The sequence below is a fragment of the Zootoca vivipara genome, chromosome 2 (genome assembly GCF_965207765.1).
Source record: "Zootoca vivipara chromosome 2, rZooViv2.hap1.1, whole genome shotgun sequence".
Taxonomy (NCBI): domain Eukaryota; kingdom Metazoa; phylum Chordata; class Lepidosauria; order Squamata; family Lacertidae; genus Zootoca; species Zootoca vivipara.
In genome coordinates, this window is record NC_142584.1 from 35,356,448 (window position 1) to 35,379,307 (window position 22,860).

The 22,860-nt window shown below is 40.0% G+C and overlaps 1 protein-coding gene across 1 annotated transcript in view; it reads right to left on the reverse strand.

The window, feature by feature from the left end:
- LOC118079895 (uncharacterized) overlaps nucleotides 1-22,860 on the reverse strand; it is a 62,647-nt gene that overhangs the window by 29,332 nt on the left and 10,455 nt on the right. The window contains exons 14-39 of the mRNA XM_035104615.3: nucleotides 22,236-22,406; nucleotides 20,452-20,758; nucleotides 20,240-20,328; nucleotides 19,304-19,391; nucleotides 18,580-18,697; nucleotides 18,115-18,238; nucleotides 17,897-18,033; nucleotides 17,519-17,774; nucleotides 16,480-16,722; nucleotides 16,205-16,381; nucleotides 15,971-16,116; nucleotides 15,774-15,864; nucleotides 15,290-15,679; nucleotides 14,630-14,756; nucleotides 13,739-13,857; nucleotides 13,332-13,528; nucleotides 11,868-12,051; nucleotides 11,593-11,758; nucleotides 11,199-11,323; nucleotides 8,826-9,134; nucleotides 8,532-8,735; nucleotides 7,939-8,064; nucleotides 7,660-7,830; nucleotides 6,798-6,902; nucleotides 6,372-6,467; nucleotides 5,810-5,954 (exon numbers count right to left, since the gene is read on the reverse strand). Of these exons, the coding sequence (XP_034960506.2) occupies nucleotides 5,810-5,954; nucleotides 6,372-6,467; nucleotides 6,798-6,902; nucleotides 7,660-7,830; nucleotides 7,939-8,064; nucleotides 8,532-8,735; nucleotides 8,826-9,134; nucleotides 11,199-11,323; nucleotides 11,593-11,758; nucleotides 11,868-12,051; nucleotides 13,332-13,528; nucleotides 13,739-13,857; nucleotides 14,630-14,756; nucleotides 15,290-15,679; nucleotides 15,774-15,864; nucleotides 15,971-16,116; nucleotides 16,205-16,381; nucleotides 16,480-16,722; nucleotides 17,519-17,774; nucleotides 17,897-18,033; nucleotides 18,115-18,238; nucleotides 18,580-18,697; nucleotides 19,304-19,391; nucleotides 20,240-20,328; nucleotides 20,452-20,758; nucleotides 22,236-22,406 (4,411 nt within the window). The remainder of the gene's footprint in view (nucleotides 1-5,809; nucleotides 5,955-6,371; nucleotides 6,468-6,797; nucleotides 6,903-7,659; nucleotides 7,831-7,938; nucleotides 8,065-8,531; nucleotides 8,736-8,825; nucleotides 9,135-11,198; nucleotides 11,324-11,592; nucleotides 11,759-11,867; nucleotides 12,052-13,331; nucleotides 13,529-13,738; nucleotides 13,858-14,629; nucleotides 14,757-15,289; nucleotides 15,680-15,773; nucleotides 15,865-15,970; nucleotides 16,117-16,204; nucleotides 16,382-16,479; nucleotides 16,723-17,518; nucleotides 17,775-17,896; nucleotides 18,034-18,114; nucleotides 18,239-18,579; nucleotides 18,698-19,303; nucleotides 19,392-20,239; nucleotides 20,329-20,451; nucleotides 20,759-22,235; nucleotides 22,407-22,860) is intronic.

The following is a 22,860-nucleotide window of genomic DNA, read 5'->3' on the forward strand; positions in this document are numbered from 1 at the left end:
CAACCCGTGCGTGTGCAGGCGTGGGTTGTGAATGTGCATCCCGCACGGATCACATTCGCAACCTGAGCGTCCACTGTATACAAAAATTCCAGTTTCCAAATTATATTTTAGACACATAACTAGTATTGGCATAAATTGCATTATAAATATAATTTTTCAAGAGCATTGATACTTTATATTATACTCTCAATGTGCCATGAGGATTAGCACGCTTACCTTGTACAAGGCGTTATATGCAGACTTGAGGCTGGCCACCACTGAAAAAAAGATAAATAAAAATGAACCTCTTTTAATTGCTGCCAAAAAAAACCTCCAAGTATAGGTGAGAGAGAAGAAATAGATGAAAGAACAGGTTTGAATTCCAGGGCAGGTTTGATTATCCACATATAGATTAGTTCCAGAGGTGACAAAGTGACGTGGGGTGTGAAGAATTTCAGGCCTCGACTCCTTCCCTGCATCCCTTGTTTCTGCACATGACTTACCTTGAAGCTGTATGCAGAGAGCAGGCAGATCAGAGACAAGATAGGTCCTAGGATCTCTTTTATAAGGTCTGCTCAGGGAATAGCACCTCCTCTGGCATAGGTCAGGTCAAATATTTCTGGCAAAGTATTGTTTTGGCAAAGTTGACTGCAAGCATCATTCTTACTCATATTCTCATTGGATATATTTAGATTAGAAATATTCAAGTCACTCCATTACTACAAGTGCTTGTATCATTTCTAAAAATATTTTACTGGACTCATTGACTTCTTATATTTTCAGTGAAATTATCCAGATAGAAAATCACACTTAACATGTCCCACGATTTATTTTTGTTTTGTAGGTTAGGTTTTATTTAAAATAAAAATAAAAATCTGCACTTAGGAATGCTAAACAATTAAAAGTGTAAGCAGAGGACAAATGAGAAATAACTTCCTCACTAGTACTAGCACCATGCACACATTTAAAAAAAAACCTAGAAAAAATGATTTGACAAAATTTATTACAGCAAATGTTTGTGTCTCCAAAATCTTGAAGCATTTAAAATACATTTAATGAAAATATGGGAGCCTGTCTACTATTTTCAGGCAGTGTATGATGAACAGACGTGATGATGGTAAGGAATGGGAGGCTTAAGATGCTTGGCATCCCTTCTATGATTACCGTTTTGGACAACTACTGTGCTCATAAACCCTCCGGACCATGACTAGAATTTTAGTTATAGAGAGCATGTGCTCTGCAATGGAGTCCAAATGAAGAGGCTGTGAAGGGTAACTCCTGTCTTGAAAGGCAAAGGTTGTTGGGAAGGAGATGAAAGTGACAGAAAAATGAATGTGCTGTCAGTCGGACGTAAAAATCCTGAGGCTCTTATGCTGCATTGAGGATTCGATGAGTGAGATCCACTGTTGGACCAGTGGATACAAATGGGAGTTCTCCTTCATCTGTAACACCGTTAATTCCATAATCTGCTCCATAATTTCCTGCAACCATCCAGAGAATTGGTTTTTGGGGGGGAGGGGGGGTTGGAAAAGTAAGTCCCATTTGCACATGCAGAAATATGTTGCACAAGTGGGACACCACAATTGGATATAATTCTATTCCAAGTCCTTGTGTATTGAGTTCTCCTTTTAACTTCTTCCCCAGATGTATACCTGACGAAGCCCAACATCACTCCACTGCACTCTCCCTACCCAATCTAGGAGCTATTCAATTCCTTGCACTTCCATTTTTATCTAGCCACTGCCCGCTTGTTTGGAAGGCCAGGAGTTCTGCTTTGGAACGCCAGGAGGGTGCCTACAACAGCGGTGAGGAGAATGTTGTTAAGGATCTAGAGGCAGATCTCTGGGTGAAGTGTAGTAGATCAACAAGGATTTCTGTTTTGCTATTATTTAACAATCACAAGTCCCACCCCCCCCCAAGGGCTGTGGAAAGTTCTGGAACTGAAACCAAATTTACAAATTATGCTGAATTCAGAGATGTCCTGGTTACAGGTAGGTAGCCGTGTTGGTCTGGATCGAAGTAAAATAAAAAAATTCCTTCAGTAGCACCTTAAAGACCAACTAAGTCTTTAAGAGATGTCCTGATCTTCAATTCTAAGTGTGCATCTGGCCTCTTTCTGAGCCACTATTATTCCCTTGGTTCTAGTTGGTGGACCTTGAGGTTTTAGGGAAAAGAAGTAGATCCCTCATGCTTGACATTCACCTACCTTTGGCCTTCAATAGTCACTCCTTCCTGTCTTTTTTCATCTGCTTAGATAGATAGCTGATAACTAGGAGCTGTACCACTTACTTAGCTATCAGTGGCGTTTTAGTAGTTGTAAGAATAGGTTTCCCAGGTATTTTGTTCCATTCCCTGACCTTAATCACAATCTGCGACCACCCCCTAAAAGTTGTAACATGACTTGGTCACTGGGAACATTTCCCAGAGCTTTGGAGACATGCATTATAGGACTTAGGTTCTGTGGTAGTGAACATGATAATTGCTTTAAGATGGCTTCTCACTTCTTGCACACCCAAGAACTACACACTCTACGTAAACCACAGTAACACCATATTATCAAACAAGTGGAAGGGACCTCTCTTACAGTTTTGTGTATTTTGTTTCAAGCCCACATGTGCAACCAATGGCTGTTTGATTTGTGCTGGTATAATTTAGATTGGGGGGGGGGGGAGAGAGTGCAACGATGCACTGCTTGGTATTAGATGATCCTCAGCCTGGATATGGGTGACTATGCAAACAATTTGGAGAGGATTTATAAGACAGTAGGGATGGTAAAACTGTATGCAGAACAACATGGAAGGAGTAAAAATATTTTTTGTAGCTTCAAGAAGGAAAGGAACAACTTTGAAAACAATAAAGCATTGGCTGAAGCTTAGGCTCCAATACTTTGGCCACCTCATGAGAAGAGAAGACTCCCTGGAAAAGACCCTGATGTTGGGAAAGATGGAGGGCACAAGGAGAAGGGGACGACAGAGGACGAGATGGTTGGACAGTGTTCTCAGAGCTACGAACATGAGTGACCAAACTGTGGGAGGCAGTGGAAGACAGGAGTGCCTGGCGTGCTATGGTCCATGGGGTCACGAAGAGTCGGACACAACTAAATGACTAAACAACAACAAAGCATTTGCTAAAACAAAGCAACCACAGATGAGAACTACTTATTGGTTAAATGCTTAATTTATAGGAAAATACAAATATTACTTAAGCATAAATTCTGTTAAGTAATAAATCATCAGTGATTGCTGCAGATCCTGCATGGGTAGTTTTAAGTACAGATGTTTTTGGTGATATAAATAATGTCTTTTCTAGGGTCTTTCAGGGATTCTATTAACATTTTGCTATGGAAAAGCTACTGGTAGTTAATTGGCAACTACTAGAAGTTTCTTCCCTTTTTTACAGACTTCTTATACAAGGTTATTATAAAGAGTCCTGCCCCCCCCAGTTAATGCCATCTTATTTTTTGCCATGACTGACTGCACAGTGAATTAGCACCACCCCCACCCCCACCTGAAAAAACCCAACATATGAAATGATACAGTATTTTTTCCTATACAACCATTGTTTAAAACAGTTGTGATAGGTGACTCAGCAGCTGCACTGGATCATTCAAATTTAAGAACACTTGACACACAATGTATACTTATTCTCCTATATCAGGATGTATGTTCAATATAGGCCCAAACCAGAAGCAGAATTAAAATCCAGTGAGCTAGTAACTGATCAAAAAAAGAATGAGAGGTATATTATATTTTGTGTGATTATCATACTGTTTAAAACAATATTGAAAATACCTTCCAGTTATAGCATTTGGTAGTTCAGTAGTCTGTTCTGCATAACGTTTGTACTTCCTTGCAGACGTTCTGGTAAATATTTTATGTTTTCAAAGTTTTCAAGGCAAACTTTTTTGACAGTTTTATATATATATTTGTTTTAATAGTAGACTTACCAGAAACCCAATATATAGATGTTGCGTGAGATTCAACATAGTGTGAACTGGTGTCCACCACACAAGGTTTCTCCTTCACCTTCTCCCCACTACAGCCCACTGTGTACCCCCAAAATCTACTCTGGAGCTTTGGGGGGGCTCTCTGAAGCTGGGGGGAGGGGACAGCTGGAGGGAAATTGAAAGTCCTGTTCTGACCAATAAGATTTGTACAAAATGTATAGGTTGTGTTAATTTACATTTTTGCCCAAATACATGCAATTTATTCAGAACTACTTCACTTGTGTGCTACTTCCTGTTTAACTCACATCCAAAGTTTATATCATTTGCATTGTATGTATTTTCAGTTTGGAACCAGATAATAAACCCCTAAAAGAGTTGATCCCTTTGATATAACACTATTATGTGAATACTAAGTAACATACTCTTGGTATTATTTTAATAATAATAATTTAATAATTTATTATTTATACCCCGCCCATCTGGCCGGGTTCCCCCAGCCACTCTTTATTTGTTTAAATCAATCTATTTAACATGAGTTTTCATAGTATTGATCAGTGATTTAAAAAATATTATAACCAAAACTCATCTGTTGATTTTAATAGCTCCATACAATTGCATTTGATATCTTATGACTACATATGAGGTAAACGCTTATTTAGAACCTTTGCATACTTGGCAACCTGCCTTGATCTTTACAGTTTGTCCCAAGGACAAGACAACTCTTTGGACAGCATTACCACAATCCAACATAGAGTTGCATATGGTTAAGCGTCAGTGATCATTAGGTTCATTCTTAGTTTAGAGCAGTGTTTTTCAACCACTGTTCCGCGGCACACTAGTGTGCCGCGAGATGTTGCCTGGTGTGCCGTGGGAAAAATTGAAAAATTACTTTATACCCTGTTTCTCATATTTTAAGACATACCCATAAAATAAGCCATAGCAGGATTTTTAAGCATTCAAGGAATATAAGCCATACCCCGAAAATAAGACATAGTGATAGGCGCAGCAGCAATGCCGGCCGCGGCAGGAGGAGGAGGGAAAAAATAAGACACCCCTTGAAAATAAGTCATAGTGTGTTTTTTTGAGGAAAAAAATAAATATAAGACATGTCTTATAATATGAGAAACACGGTATATAGTCAATATAGGCACAGAGTTAATTTTTTTTAACATTTTCTAATGGTGGTGTGCCTCGTGATTTTTTTCATGAAACAAGTGTGCCTTTGCCCAAAAAAGGTTGAAAAACACTGGTTTAGAGGACGCAGTACAGTTCAGAAATAGTTGATACACCCATCTCATGAAAGTGCTTTCTTGTAAAACAAAAAACACAATTTTAGGTCCTTGCTTACAATATATGTTTGCACATTTTCCTGTTCATCCCATTTGGTGTTCAGCACCTGGGCTCAATATAACAATGACATTGTGCTTTGTTACCATTTACTTAAACTAATGTATAAGATTTTGCTCATTTATTTGTTTTCTGCCTTTGCTTCATGAAGACAAACCCAAAGGGATTAAAGGTTAGAACTAAGGCTTAATGTGAACTGCAAGAAGACTTCAATTTCATGGTGATTCGCTGATTATGTAATAATGTTTCTGAGAGTCATCATATATATTCATGAATCTGAGAACAGTGTTCAACTGAATGCACAATAGGGCAGAGTTAAGACTGTCACCAGAAATGCCCAATCCTTCCAGGTCTCTAATACTTACTAGCAAGTTAAAATGAAAAGCCATGCCCATTTTTAGTATGCAAAGGAATCTACAATCTTTATTTTCTAAACAGTGAGGGGAATAAACATTAGTTACAGGAAGTGACAAAGAGCTTCACATTTTGTGCTTCTCTTCAGTCACTCTACATCTCTTTGGTGAGCTTATTCTTCGCTAGCAACAACTTTGTGGTGCACCTCTCGGGTCTTCACCCGGAGCTTGTTAACCTGGGACTCAGCAATGTCAGCCCGCTCTTCAGCCTCTTCCAGCTCATGCTGAATCTTCCGGAACTTTGAAAGGTTCACATTCGATTGTTCCTCCTGATAACAGACAGAGAGATATGAAAATGGCAGGGCTAAGTCCTTCCTGCTTTTCAGCCTGCACCAGATTGAATTCTTCGCAAACTTGACACAAAGCATGTACTAATTTTTCTCAGGCCATTTTGAAGGGCATATGATTCAATTTAAAGCTAAAACTGCAAGTACGGGAAGAATTCCATATTATTTAAGATAGTACGGCATCTCCTGAATGTGCAGAGCTCCATGGGGTCTTCATCTCTTAGGTGCACAAGAGCAGAGTATAAATTCTCTTATGAGAAATGCTGTAAACTCTAAATATTTGTATGTGATATGAAAATGTTCTGCTCAAAACTAGACTTCAGTATTCAGTCAGGTTTTGTGTGTTGGTGCCAGACATACAAGCCAAAACTTTTGCACCATGTTCTGTGTGATACTTACAGCTTCCTCAGCTTGTCGCTTATATGCTTTCACTTTGAGTTGTAGTTTATCTACAAGATCCTGGAGTCTCAGAACATTCTTCCGGTCTTCTTCAGCCTAAATGTTTAAAAGTAAGAGAAGAGAGTGTGAACTCACATGCAAGTACCTACAACATTTTCAGATAAAAGTAGGCTGCCATACGTCCGGGAATCAGGTTCTGGTAATAGCATCCAAGCAGATTTTATGGCAAGCAGGGCGATTTTTATTTCAAAAAATGCTTTAAAATATTTTAAAAGCCTAAAAACTTAATTTGGTGAGGGGGGGAGATGTTCCCAAACAACAACGTTTACCCCCCCCCCCAAAAAAAGCAAAAGCTCAACAACTTTGTCCGGATTTTCACTTTTGGGAATATGGCAACCCTAGATAAAAGGAAGTCTCCATTCTCACCTGATAGGTCAGTTCCTTTACTCTTCTCTCATACTTTCGTACACCTTTTATAGCCTCAGCACTGCGCTTCTGTTCATTCTCACACTCAGCTTCCAGCTCACGAACCTGAAATGCAAAAAGAAAGGCTTCTGCATTTCAGCTGGTATTGTAATCCAAGTGCTGCTCGCCAAATCATGATGATGTGTATGGAAATATGGCTGTAATGATAAGCTGTAGCTGAATGGGTAGAAACCTTCTAGCTATGTTTGTCCCATATTTCCCTTGGCACCCTTTTTATTCCTCTGATAGCAACTTAGAACCTTATCTTCTGTCAGCCTCCTTACCTGAGCTGCCTCAGTTCACAGAACCATATCATAGAAGATTCCTTCTTCCTTTCATTTCTATTCATCTGTGGCCCATCCATGTGGCCATGCTACCATGAGCCCCTCCACATTCTCAGACATTGAATATGTGCCCCTGTTTCCCCAAGTCCTGCTCTGTTACTCAACATCTGTTGTGGGTTTCCGGTTACTTGACATGGTGACTAGTGTTGGTTCCTAGATATGCAAATAGGTCTGAGGTTGGCGTGGAGGTAGGAGTAATGGCTGAAGCAAAGGGGAAAGTTTATTCTGTGTAGTTTCCAGAGAGAATGGGCATTTGTGCGTAAAGGGGAGACTTTCTCCCAGAAGAAAGGCATCAAGAATATATAAAAAAGCAAACGACTACCATTGCTGCCTTCCGAACTTTCAGATAGTACCTCTCCTAGATGGTATGTCTCCTGCCTGTGCGGGCAAAGCAGGGAGTGAACAAGTGAAAGTGTGGGAAATGATTATTCAAGATTCAAAATGCATGGGGAAACAGCTCCTGTATGAGATATACGCACTCTGGCCTCCAGTTTCTGGATCTGTTTCTTCCCTCCTTTCAGTGCCAGCTGCTCTGCTTCATCAAGACGGTGCTGCAAGTCCTTCACAGTCTGGTCTAGGTTCTTCTTCATTCTCTCCAGATGTGCACTGGTATCTTGTTCCTTCTTCAGCTCCTCTGCCATCATGGCTGCCTATTAATAGTTATAGAATAATAATAATAATAATAATAATAATAATAATGCTATGCATGCCAGGTATAATCAGGGAAATATTTTCAAGGAAAAAAACCACAAACTCACATCAGTTATGGCCTTCTTGGCTTTCTCTTCTGCATTGCGAGCTTCCTGAATTGTCTCCTCCATTTCAGTCTGGATTTGGGCAATATCCGTTTCCAGCTTCTTTTTGGTGTTGATCAAGCTGGTGTTCTGTATAAGAATAATAAAACTGACATTTAACTATTAGCCCCAAACCATAATATATTCAGCATGAAATTCATTTTTCTTTGGAGTGGGAGGCATTCTTGGTTACCTAGAAGACAGCAAATGCAATGTTTGGAGCCGTCATCAGCCCTTAAGAAACCTCTCATATTATAGCAGTTAATGTTTACTTTCCAGTTCTTAGAGCATTAATTCAGGCTTAACTAATATGGAGATGACTTAATTGATGAAGTCCTTTGGCGGCCCTTGAACATATCATGAAGGTATGATCGTAAGGAGTAGAAAATGGAGTCAGCGACATTGCAAAAAGAGATGGACACATATATATCAAGAGTTATGACACAGGTGGGTAATACACAATGGCATTTCAGAAAAACAGAAGTAGATTCTTCCCTTTACCTGAACCATCTTCTGCTTTGAGAATTTTATGTGCCCATTACAAGCTAGAAGCTCACCTGAGTGTGAAGAAGTTGCACGCGCTCACTGGCATCCAGAAGCTCCTGTTCTGCTATTTTCCTCCCCCTCTCTGTCTGTTCCAGAGCTGCACGGAGCTCCTCAATCTCAGCCTGCATAAGATTAGCTCTGCGCTCAACCATGGCCACCTGCTCCTTCAGATCTTCCTGGCTCCTCATAGCTTCATCCAAATGTATCTGGGTGTCCTAAAAAATCATATTGAGATATTTTTGTGAGACCATTCTTTGCACAATAACAATCACAACTGTATCCTGATTACAGAAGTATATATGTACCTTGAGTATTCCTTGGGTGTTCCTGAGGTTCTTCTGTGCTTCAGCAGCTTGGCGGTTGGCATGGCTCAGCTGGATTTCCATTTCATTCAGATCTCCCTCCATCTTCTTTTTCAACCTCAGGGCATCATTCCTGCTCCTGATCTCAGCATCCAGTGTGCTCTGCATGGACTCCACAACTCTCAGGTGATTCCTCTTCAGCTGATCAATTTCTTCATCCTTCTCTGCAATTCTCCTGTCAATGTCAGCCTTCACCTGGTTGAGCTCAAGTTGGATGCGGAGGATTTTGCCTTCTTCGTGTTCCAGTGAGGCCTTAAAACAAGAATACCATACCATGGACTCACTGTCTGAAAGTTTATTCAATAGGAAACACTAAAAACCACTGGTTTGTATGCACTGTGCAAGCATTCCTTTTTGTCTGATGTTGTTGTTTAGTTGTTTAGTTTACAAGCCATAAGGAACACCATTTCAGATAAAACCACAGCGGACTTTGCTACCAAACTCTGCCACTTTGTCCTTACCCACAACCACTTCAAATTTGGTGATGACCTGTTCCTCCAGATCAGCGGCACAGCCATGGGCACCCGCATGGCCCCACAGTATGCCAACATCTTCATGGCAGACTTAGAACATCGTTTCCTAGACTCCTACCCACTCAAACCTCTCTTGTACCTATGATACATTGACGATATCTTTATTATCTGGACACATGGACAACAGACCCTGGAAACCTTCCACCAGACATTCAATGACTTTCACCCCACCATCAACCTAACAATGAACCAATCTATGCAAGAAATACATTTTTTGGACACTACTATAAAAATACAGGATGGACGTATAGACACCACCTTATACAGAAAACCAACTGACCGACAAACATATCTACATGCTTCTAGCTACCATCCCAAACATACCAAACAATCCATCGTATACAGCCAGGCCCTACGTTACAACCGTATCTGTTCCAACTCTACAGACAGAGAATCTCACCTAAGAGATCTACAGCAAACCTTTTTAGAACTAAAATATCCACCTGATGAAGTTAAACAACAGATCAACAGAGCCAGACTGATACCTAGGGAGAACCTGCTGCAAGACAGACCCAAAAAAGAAAATAACAGAACACCACTAGTCATCACATACAGCTCCCAAGTTAAAACAGTACAACGCATCATCAGAGATCTACAGCCTCTCCTGGACAATGACAGCTCCCTTTCTCAAGCTCTGGGAGGAAGACCTTTCATTGCCTACAGACAGCCACCCAATCTTAAACAACTCCTCACCCACAATAATACAACCACCAGACTTAACATGGACACTGGTACCAGAGCCTGCAATAAACCCAGATGCCAACTTTGCTGCCACATACACCCGGACAACATCATTACTGGCCCCAACAACATCCAACATACCATCTCAGGACTATTTAATTGCTCATCTTCTAACATTGTGTATGCCATCAAATGCCAACGGTGCCCTTCAGCTCTCTATATTGGACAAACAGGCTAAACCCTACGCCAAAGGATAAATGGACATAAATCTGACATCAGGAACCATAAGACTGAAAAACCAGTAGGAGAACACTTCAATCTCCCAGGACATTCTATACAAGATCTCAAAGCAGCTGTTTTATTACAGAGAAATTTCAGGAACAGACTGGAAAGGGAAGTTGCTGAATTGGAAATCATTACCAAGCTTAAAACCATGGAAGCACCTGGGATGAATAGAGATATCGGATTCTTATCTCATTATGCATGATCAAGCTTTCTTTAGCACCTCAGCCCAGGACTAATTGCAGCCATCAGCAGCCATTAACACCCATCTACAGGTTTACCACTCCCATCAGCCCATCTCCCATTCCCACCCACCCCCACCACCCTCTGTATATATATAGGGTCTGACACTTCTGTTTCTAGTGTATCTGAAGAAGTGTGCATGCACACGAAAGCTCATACCAAAATATAAACTTAGTTGGTCTTTAAGGTGCTACTGAAGGAATTTTTTTATTTTGCTTCGACTCAGACCAACACGGCTACCTACCTGTAACTTGTTTAGTCGTGTCCAACTCTTCGTGACCCCATGGTCACGATACATGCCACAAAATAATTTGTCTGATACATGCCACAAAATAATTACAGTGGTACCTCGGGTTAAGAACTTAATTCATTCTCGAGGTCCGTTCTTAAGCTGAAACTGTTCTTAACCTGAGGTACCACATTAGCTAATGGGGCCTCCCGCCGCCGCCGTGCGATTTCTGTTCTCATCCTGAAGCAAAGTTCTTAACCTGAGGTACTATTTCTGGGTTAGCGAAGTCTGTAACTTGAAGCGTCTGTAATCCGAGGTACCACTGTATATGCATAATAGTGTGCTTACCTCAGCTTCCTCTAGAGCAGTCTGCAGATCATTTTTCTCTTGCTCAATCTGCTTCTTCACTTTCTCCAATTCATGGATAGCTTTTCCTCCTTCAGCAACCTGCTCCGTGAGGTCAGAAATCTCCTCTGTTGGTTTACACATTAAAATGTCAGTCAGAGAGAGAAGAGATCCGCAATCTGTACACTGGATTATGTATGGAGTACAAATTCAGAACCCAACAATCATTTAATAATTAGCATTACACTGTTGCCATTCATGTGAATGGTTTTCAGTTGAATGTTTGAATCTATCAGTGGGCTATGAAGAAAATGATTGTATACAAATTAACTGGAAGCCTCCTACTACAAAAATGACCAAACTTGGCAGAATGCCTAAGTAAAGACTATGGTCTTACGTTGGAGATTCTTGTTTTCACGCTTCAGAGTTTCCAAGTGATCCAAGGATTCCTCATAAGCGTTCTTCATCTTAAAGAGCTCTGTGCTGAGAGAGCGAGCCTCTTTCTGGGAGGCTTCCAGTTCAGACTGGGTTTCCTCATATTTCTGTTTCCAGTCTGCCAGAATCTGCAAAACACCAGAAAGAAGAAGCACCAGAAATAAGAAATGTGTTCATTTGTACCTGAGGATTTGTTGCAACGTGCTGGGTTTTCTTTCAAATTATGGTCAAAAGTACCTTATCAAAGTTCTTCTGCTTCTTATCTAGAGCTGCACAGGCTGCATTGGACCTTTCCACGTCAATCATTAGGTCCTCCACTTCATTCTGTAGCCTTTGCTTTGTCTTCTCAAGGGAAGCACATTTGGAATTCACAGCCTCCACGTGTTCTTCAGCATCCTGCAGACGCTGAGCCAGCTTTTTCCTAGAGAAATGTGATCACAACACTTAGTGATTCTTAATCATCCATGATAATAACTGGCTTAAAGGTATTCAATGCATACTGAGAATACAAATTTGCTTTTCCATTCAAACTTTGTCTTGCCATTTTACCTTCTCCTTCCATGTTAACACATAACATTGTAATAATGTAGTCATGTTTCACTGTTTGAATTGCTAAAGGATTTTTTAATGCTTTTGTTATGCCTATCCTCTTCTTTAGTCATTTTGTTCTGGCTTGCCAATTGTTATTTTACTCTCCTGTCTCATTTTACTCACCAACCATGCCATCCAACTCCATCAGTCCCCTGCTGTCCCCAAAATTTTCTCCTGAGGCCACAAGTTACCTTTCCTCATTTATTATTATTTGTATGAGTAAACCTTGGCTATCACCATTCAGCTTTATTACCATCTCCCCTCCACACACAACACATACAACACACATGCCTGGCTAGCTAGATAGCTGACAGCATTTGAAAGATAACAAGGAGAAAGTTGGTGGTTGCCATAAACAAAGTAAATGTAGATATAATTCAAGTGGGGGGAAGAGGTGACATGGAATTTGTGAGCACAATTTACGCTGACACTGTGGGAAAGCGCATCTAACAAAGAAATTGGTTGTGGAATTTGATTCACTACATTCATTCATTCATTCACTCATTCTTTCTGCAGCAGTGGCAGGAAGAGGTTCCACAAATGGGGTGTGTGTGTGTGTGACACACACCTCAGAATGCAGTTATCAACTTGCCATAGATGCTCATGATCAAGCGAATCTGCCTCTGCTCCAGTGAAAATTTGACTCATGTAAAATTGCAGTACATCCCTACTGTGAGCCTAGCATAAACCAATGTGTGACTTATTCTGTCCACTGATAAAAATATAACTTGTTTTCTCTAATTTGGTCTACATTTAAAAATATTGTCTTCTTCCTGCTGCATCTGAAAATTCCATGAACATTGCACTCATTAATGAGCTATTAGATACGGCTGTATGCAGCTGTTTCATTAGATTCAGGAAACATGAAAATTTAAGATAAACATGATGATATGCAGTGTTGAATATCACCATAGACCACTGTATAAATACACAGAACTATCTCACACTCAAGCTAAGCCCAGATAATAATAATGTGTCTTTTCTGTTAATTGTTCTGGTCCTCTACCTATAAATGGTGCTCCTGTTAATGGAGGGAGTTCTCTAATTCTTCTCTCACAACTATTTGCTTGGCATTTCCTAATACCCTTTTAAGCACATCATTGCACATACTTGGCCTCTTCCAGTTCCTCAGTCCGCTGAATGGCATCAGTCTCGTATTTAGTTCTCCATTGAGCAACCTCACTGTTCGCCTTGGACAGGGCACGCTGAAGCTCACTCTTGGCTTCCTGTTCTTCTTCATATTGTTCCCGAAGGAGGTCACAGTCATGTCTAGCAGATTGTAAGCCGTGGGCCAGTGCATTCTTGGCCTATAGAATTAACATAGAATTGTAGATTATGTAAATATTTGGAGTGCGCTTCAGCACATATAACTGCCAGTCCACAAGATGAAGTAAGCACAGAGAGAATGAGATGTATAAAACATAAATAATTATGCAGGTGAGGCAATTCTGTGAGAAAAAAGCTGCCCAGTGTTTCTGGCATTATAACAGACGATAAAATAAATTCTTGATCTTCACCTTTATCTCTTCCTCAAGTTGTCTCTTCAGTTCTTCAATTTGTTGAGTAAAAGCTTGCTTGCCTCTGGAAAGCTGGGTAATCAAAGCATCTTTCTCGTCTACCTGTCGTGAGAGTTCACCTGAAGTAGAGAATATATAACATAATTTAACATAAGTAAATTGAAAAATTATATTAAAATTAATATCTGAAATCTCCAAGATTTAATCATTTTTGCATAGGTTCAGGCAATTATTTGATACAGTGATGGTGTTCACAGTAGATATATTAAGTGTAAAAAAGTGAAGGTGATATGAATCTTAGTTATAATTAGAGAAGACCTGCTGAAATCTATGGACTTAAGTGTTTTAATTTCCATAGGTGTGGTTCTTCAGCCCCTGAATTAGGTATCTGGATGTGAAGTGCTGCCCTTTAACAGCTCTTAAGGGGATCCCCATCTAAGGATCCAGCCCAATGGCTCTTCCACCTTCAAGGCTGCTCTACCTTTAAGATTGCTATGAGGGAGTGGGAAGAAACGGCCCACTTTTCATTGGCCCTGCACCACACATCTCCTTTTATTTATCTGGATTGGACCTGGTAGGGTGAAGTCTTCCCCCAGGGCTGCTCCAAGGCCCCACCTCTCAGGAGCCCAGCTTGTGCACCAATTGACTCCTGAAGCTTTGCAGGTTCTCCTGGCTTCAGCCCATCTGTGAGAAGCCAAAAATCACCCTTCCCATCTTGTAAAAGCTGAAGCACCATCTCTCCATGCAACCACCAAACCAACCTACAAACACCACTCTCGCTGAATTGGGGACAGGATGGGAAATATCACCCATAGTTGTATTTTTTCAGAACAAGCCATGTCCTTCTCACAAATTTCTCCAGCATTTTATAAATTTGTTTAAGCATCTTACCAGATTCTGTCTGCAAACGAGCTCTTTGAACATTCAGGTCATTAATAGAACGTTGATGCTCTTCTTCTTTTGTTTTAAGCTCGCTAAGCTGATCTTCTAGGGTGCGGCACATCTTTTCAAAATTGGCCTATAGGTGTACAGTCAAAGAACCATATTAACTAACGCCATTGAACTTTGCATATTGTAACACTTTGTAGTATTCAGAATGGACGCTTCATATATGTTTTAGAGTCACAATGAAGTCCAGAAGCATATAATGCTGAAGAATGGGGAATGTCTTGAATAATGAAAAAGAATATGTAACAAGGAGTCCTAAATAAGTGATGCATTATTTTAATTAACAAAGGGGGTAAATGAGGACCTTATTTTATATGTATGTGTGTGTATATATATATATATATATATATATATATATATATGATGGAAATTTTTTTTGCCATCTTACAATTAGAAACAGCATTAAATAGAAACAAGCATTATATATGGATGGATAGAGATGCTAATGTAATAAAAATTACTTTTCTCTTTTTTCCACATAAGTTGAAATTCTTTTTAAATTACAATTACCTCACTCCAATCCTGTATAAAGCTACAGAATGTAAATCCAATATGTATATTTTGTGATTACAATATATATATATTGAAATTGCTGTATGATACCTTGCCTTTGGAGACAGATTCCAAATTACTAGCAAGGTCATCAATCTCCATCTTCAGCTCACTCTTCTCCTTCTCCAGCTTCTGTTTCACACGTTGCAAGTTATCAATTTGTTCCCCAAGTTCAGCTGCACTGTCTGCATGCTTCTTGCGGAGAGCAGCTGTTGTGGCTTCATTTTGCAGAGTGGCCTCTTCAAGGTCCCTGCGCATTTTCTGGAATTCTGCCTCACGTTTCTTGTTCATCTCAATCTGAGCTGCGGTTGCCCCACCAGCTTCCTCCAGACGCTCACTGATCTCTTCAAGTTCTCTGGAGAAATCAGCCCGCTGCTTCTCTGCCTTGGCCCGAGATGCACGCTCAGCCTCAATTTCTTCCTCCAGTTCCTCAATACGGGCCTAGAGAAAGAGCAGCAGCCATTGACACTCACAATATATTCTCAGAGGAAGTAGTTTTCATAGTCACAATGGATCTGATATATGATTGACTTGCCTGTAACTCCTTTATCTTCTTCTGAAGTTGTAAGCCCAAGGCCTGCTCATCTTCAATTTTGCTTTGGAACTGGCTGATTTCAAATTCTTTCCTTTTCACAACAAAACACAAGGATTATTTTGAGTCCAAATCAAAGAAAAAGAGTTGGGTTCTATAAAGACCTCCTAAAAGGTCTTCCAAAAGCAAACCTTACTTACTTCTTAAGCTTTTCATCCAGCTGTTGCTTATCATTTTCCAAATCCATTAAGGATTCTTGGGACAGCTTCAGATCACCTTCAAGCTTCCTCTTGGATCTTTCCAGGTCCATGCGTATCTTCTTTTCTTGCTCCAGGGACCCTTCAAGCTAAAGACAAAGAGGGGACAAAGACTTTGTCACTCTAACACTACCTTCACTCCTCTAATACTATTCTTCTGCATGTGATGGTGCTTACATCGTCCACTTGCTGTTCCAGCTTAGTCTTTGCTTTGGTCAGAGTATTGACTTTGTCCTCCTCTGCCTGCAGGTCATCCAAGGTCTGTTGATGGGCCTCTTGGAGGGCTTTCTTTTCCTTGGTCAGTTTCGCTATGGTCTCATCCAAGACTGCCATCTCTTCAGTGAGGTTTTTCACCTTTTAGAAATGAACAAACAGATTCAATGTATCATTCTACCCTGGAATGACAATACTACATTCTGACTATTGGTTGCAGAGCACATTGTGATCATTACCTTGTTTTCTGTGGCATGCTTCTCCTTTTCCACCTTGGCCAGTGTTAACTCAAGATCATCAATGTCTTTCTTCAGCTCTGAGCATTCATCTTCCAGTTTCCTCTTTTTGGCTGTCAGCTCAGCATTCATTTCCTCTTCATCCTCTGCCCGTTCAGTCAGCTCCTTAATTTTAGCTTCCAGCTGAATTTTGGTTTTGATCAGCTGGTCACATCTCTCCTCTGCATCTGCCAAGCCATCAGCTTCCTGGGGGAAAAATGTAGCATGAAAAGGAATGTCTTTCCAGTATTTTCAGTTTCTAAATGGGAATAACAGTACTAGTAATGTTCCAGAGAATAATCCATGTTTCATTTCTGTAAGATTTTAGTAGGATTTCTGAGTAGATTTTCCTACTGAAAGTAATCTGTGTTCTGAAAATTGTAATCTATATTAATTAGTGATTAATTGTATAGAAATTGTATTTGTATAAGTGAATTAAATTAATTTTCATATCAAGTCTAAGCAACTGTAATGTTTACTGAGACAGTAGCATTTGCTGGTGACTTTACTAATATTTTCCAGACTCAAGAAACAAGTTGCAAAGTGTTGCCAAATGATCATCAATACTATTTTCCTTCCATGAGTGTTTTTTATATTACATAATTGTAATCACAATGTCAGCTTCCCCACTCCCTTTCAGTCTTTCACACAGTAAGTATAAATAAACTGGCTGAATGTATCCTAAAAACGTTTCAGAAATGATTTTCCATTTATATGGACAAATAAACTATCCAATATAAATGTTGGTGTGAAAACAAAAAGCTGTATACTAGACCTACATATGTGCAGTCTCCATAGTGCCTTATATATTATACTCTGTGCCAGATTGTATGGTGTGTACACACACACACACACACACACACACACACACACACACAGCCATATTTTGGGATAGCCTAAATAACCCCAAATATTCACAGTGTACTTTCCCTACAATGTGTGCATTCCTCTACCTAAATTATATCAAGAATAAAGTCAAATTAATGTCACGAATAACTCTTACAGACTGGACTTGGAGTTGCAAGTCATTCTTCTCTTGGATCAGAGACACCATTTTTTCTTCAAGTTCCTTTCGTTTTGCCTCTGACTTGGCAAGCTCTTCTTTAGTTTTCTGAAACTCTTCTTTCATGGTGGCCATCTCTTTCTCTGATTCAGCACTCTTTAGCAAGGGCTTGATCTTGAAATATAATTTCATCCAGGGCCAGTGCTTGACGTTCATGAATGAACGGACATTGTATTGAATAGTAAAGATGGCCTCTCTGTCAACAAAGTTAAGATTCATATTAAATGGCATGTAGACCATTTAATGTCATATTAAATTGCATGTAGACCAAAGCAGGCCTTCTGGTAGTGCTTTTCTAAATAATTGTGAGGGCTATACCTCCTTTCCAACATTTTATGGTACTCTGTCCTTGCTAAGAAGCCACGACACATAGCCTGTGTACGTGTTATCAGATGAGCCAGCTTGTCATCTCTCATCTCTTCCAGAAGACCCAAAAGGCCAGCTTTGAAGAACACCTGGAGAAAGAAAATGCAACATATTGCTCACTGCCCCAACAAACCTACTTGTTACATTAATATGTCAAATAATAATTTTACCTTGGTGTGGCCAAATTTATATTGGGTGTGGTCAACATCAATGGATCCAAGAAGTTTCTCAGAAGCCTTCTTGCTATCAATGAACTGGCCTTCTGGAATTGCACTTGCATTTAAAACCTTGTATCTGTTGGAGAAAACAGAAGATGCTGGTGTCTTGCCATTAAATTCACTAGTTTCGTGAATAGCAATTTGTTGTGGTTATTAGTTTCCAAAAACTTGTCAAGGAATGATTGAGTAAAAATGAATTATTATAAAATACTTGCTGATCTCTGAAAACATTCAAAACATGTTGAGAAAACAACACTTGATTCAAAGGAGTTATCTAGTCTGGGATATGCATCAATGCTGAATAAATATAACCTTGTTGTTAACTGAATTCATGCTGAAGGGTTGTTTTTTTATAAAGTCAAGAAATCTGAGATGTGAAATGTACAGAATGGAGCTCTATAGGAGGGCCAAACTAACCTCTGTTTGAAATCAGCATAAACGATTCTACTAGGGAATCCCTTTCGGCAAATGCGAATGCCTTCCAGTACACCATTACACCTCAGTTGATGCAGTACAAGTTCATGTTCCATTGCACCTTTTTAAAAAATCAAAGAGGAATTAGCACCATACCATTTTGGTGCACTTATATGCATTTCTATTGCACTTATATGTATTTATTCCTGTTCAGATTTCTCAATATTTTGAACACCTGATGCACAGAAAACTAAGCCTTCTTTTACACAAGCTCAGTTAAATATGCTTTCCCTCGTGGACCACACTGGACACAGGAGCGTTCTTTAAATGGCTAGGGTATGGTCATATAAATAATCAACCTTACACATTTTTCACGGAGTGGAGAATGTATTTAGAATTACAAGCTAAATATATTCTACTATTACTTTTAAAATTCAGAAGGAAATCCAAACATGACAAATTAGAGCATGATCAGAACAGGCTTTGAAAAAGCAATCAAATTTTAATGAAAAGAAAATTTAATGGCGTACTTGTGAAAACCAAACTGATCCATTGTGTTGCTTTGCATTATATTTTTCTCAAAGTTTGTATGTAGTGCAAGACTTGGATTAATGCTTAATACGAAACTAAATGGGCTTTTCGCACTGAAATTGTATGATGGTTGGTTGCTAAAAATACAATAATATCTGCTTTATTTGTTTATTTATATTGATACACAATGCCTTACCAGGTGTTTTTGTTTCATTGGGAATAATGCAGCGCACAAAGTGGGGGTGAGTGCATCTCAGATTGGACATCAGTTTGTTTAAGTTCTCCTGTGGGACCAGAAGCAGATATTTTGTGCAAAAGTCCAAAGAAGGGATGTTTGTATGCAGAGGAGACAAGTGCATGCAAATAGGGGTGGGGAAGCACCATCAAATGTAACAGAGATAAAAATAATAATCAGGTTTATTTCAAGCTCCTAACATCCACTGTCAATGCTTGCTTTTGATGTTTGGCCTGTTAAACAAGTTGCTGTTCAGGTTTAATAGCAGCTTATCTCTTTGACATTAGGAGTATACCATCAAATAAAGTACTACCGTACCTGTATGCTGGTAAGGGGAGGAGCTCCCTTAAGTGTATACTGCTTTTTTGGAATTAATCCTTAGCCCCCCTGGTAGGGAACCTGTGAATTTCCAGATGTTGTTGAACTCCCAGTTTCCATCATCCCCACCAGTATGGCTAGTGCTCAGGGATGATGGAAGTTTTAGTCCAGCAACACCTGGAGGGCCACATTCCATATTTCTTCCTTTAATACGGTAAATATTACAGCAGCATGCAGACACATTGTTTAGGCAAAGTAACACATGAAGCATTTCAGTAAAGAGTTATTTGCCTTTGTATTCAATACTGATCCCCTCTTTTAAGAGACTTAGAGCAGTCAAGGATATTTTACATACTGTACTTTGTTCATATTTGAATTATGTGGAAGGATGTGGGCATGTATTTTAAATCTGTGGCGATATTTTTTTAAAAAGAAGACTGTTCCATGAATTCAGTGAGATTCAGCATATCTCTCAGAAGATCCAAAATGGTTTGGTGTGCAAAAACTGACAAATACAGGCATTTCATAAAGCACTTTTAAATTCACACACTGAAAAGAGTTACAAAGATTATACTATACCCTGAAAAGAGCAGACACAGTCTGGAAGGAAGACCCCTTCTTCTTAGCAGCTTTCTTGGCACCACTGCCGCCGCCGCCACCACCACCATCTAAAATTAACATGAAAAAAATATTAAATGGACCTTAGATTTATTAAATAATAATACTTTTATATTAGAATAAATGTTTGTTTATATATACATTAGTCAGAGGGTTGATTATACAGCCATTACCAGCATCTACAGGACGATCAGCAAACAGGAAAGCCAGAGTCTTCATGGATGATTTCTGATACAGACCCACCACCGTATCATTCAAAGGGTCTTTGTTCTTCTCCAGCCAGCCAGTGATATTGTAGTCCACAGTGCCGGCATAGTGCACCAGGGCAAAGTGGGCTTCAGCCTTGCCTTTGACAGGCTTAGGTTTCTGGAAGTTAGCAGATTTTCCAAGATGCTGGTCATAGAGCTTGTTCTTGAAAGAAGTGTCAGTTGCCTTCGGAAACATGCACTCTTCTTCCAGGATGGAGAAAATGCCCATTGGCTGGAAGGAATAACAATAATAAAGAGATTGCTATGACAGCTTTTGGAAGCACTTGCCTTTGGAAAAGCATGAATAATTTTTTGTTGGAGCAGAGAAGTTGAGAAGGAACTGAGTTCAAATATGCAAGCACAAGTCCCATTAAAATCTGGAATACAGGTTTGCACATGCAGGTCAACCAATTGTTACATCCAAAAAGGTACATATGTATAGACATGTTCCATAATATACCCTGCTAGATAATCTCAGCAAATATCTACTATGAGAGAGTGTATACCCTATTTCTATTTACCATATTCTTGAACAATATTCCCTATGAAAGAAGCCACCTGAGTATTTCTGTCCCATTGCTATCATGCCCATGAAACCTTTGGAACAGGGAAGGGCAACCTCCAGATGCTCTTAGACTACAGCTCCCATCATCTCTGACCTTTGGCCATACTGGCTGGGGTTGATGACAGTGGGAGTCCAGCAATATCAGAAGGGCCACAGGTTCCCCACACCTGTTTTAGAACAAGCCTCTAATGACAATGCCATACCATTAAAAAGCTAAAGTATGAGTAACAGTAATACAGTCTTTCTCTGCTTACACCCGTCTCCATTTCCCTTCCCCACCTTCTGTTGTTTCCCTTGTGTCTGCTTTCAGATTGTAAACTCCCTGTAGTAGGGCTGCCAGGCCTGTTCTTTGCGAAGTACTGCGGACACACTTGATGCTATAGAAATAAATAGGCTGGTCTAGAAAAATCATTTTTTCTTATACAGTTGTGGGGAAATTTGATTCAATGCAGCCAAGTGACTAAATTGGCACTATATCTACATCCTGTTCAATAAGAAACAAGAATGCATGGAAGGCCCCAGAGTACAGAACTGTGAAGATTTAGTATACGATTATTTGGACAGGATCCAATCACCTGCCACATCCAAACCCACCTCCTCTCATGGTACAATGTTCAATACTGTAATGGCATGTGGTGGTTACTCACAAGTAACGACGCCAGGCATCCAACTGTCTTTTAACCGTTTGCTGAGTGCAAACTATGTACAGTGCAGAGCTACTAAAAACATGTCCATCTTAGTCACTCGCAGAATCCAGAAGTGACCCCTTCCTGCTCCTCCCCCAGCATACCGGTAGGAACTTCGAGACCCCCAAGTGCCTCCTCCCCTCTTTGCGCTTGACCCTGTGAAGCTGAGGTGGTGTCGGGACTCCTGTCCAGCAACCCTGACTCTACTCTCCTCCATGCTAACCATTCCCTCTCCCTCCTCATTGGACGTCTCGCTGCTTTCCCGGCTGGAAGAGGTGTTGCTGGAGAGGAGGGGCTTCAGATCCCTGTAACTCAGCCTGACAAATACACTGGAGTTTCCTGCAACCAATCCCTCTGCTGGGGTTCACTTAAGAAAGGACTGCAAATTGCATGCATGTTCTCCCATGTTCTCCTACAACATTTCAGAGCATACCAAGTATTCACACTGCGAAAGATACCTTCTCAATGAGTTCAATGCAGGCAGCCAAATCCATCCCAAAGTCTATGAAAGTCCATTCAATCCCTTCTTTCTTGTACTCCTCTTGTTCCAGCACAAACATGTGGTGATTGAAAAACTGTTGCAGTTTCTCATTAGTGAAATTGATGCACAGCTGCTCCAAGCTGTTGTACTACAGAAAAACAAGAGACATTTTCACTAACATTCATTGACTCATCCAAGTGACCCCTAAGCCCTACAGCAGCTTGACACTTTTCTTTCCTCTCCTGTAGGCTTTTGCCCACAGATCTAGACTTGTATGGGTTCTTTTTCTCAGCCTCATTTAGTCTTTGCATTTGTATGGTTCAGTTCAATCCTCTGAGTGTTTCAGTTCCTGCATTGTATGTGGCTTCTAGTATTGTGCTGCATGCTGAAACACTTTGAAGGCATCCGTTTAGATGTGCCTTTTATTTGAGATTAATTACAATTTGTTACACATTTTATAGTTTAGGAAAATGCTCCGTGTTTTCAATGAATGGCAACTTGTATAAGTTGAAATGTTTCAGCTGCCAGAGTCACACTTCAGTATGTAATACAGTTTTGAATTGGCCGATACAAAACGCTATTTCTCTAGTGCTTTACAATTA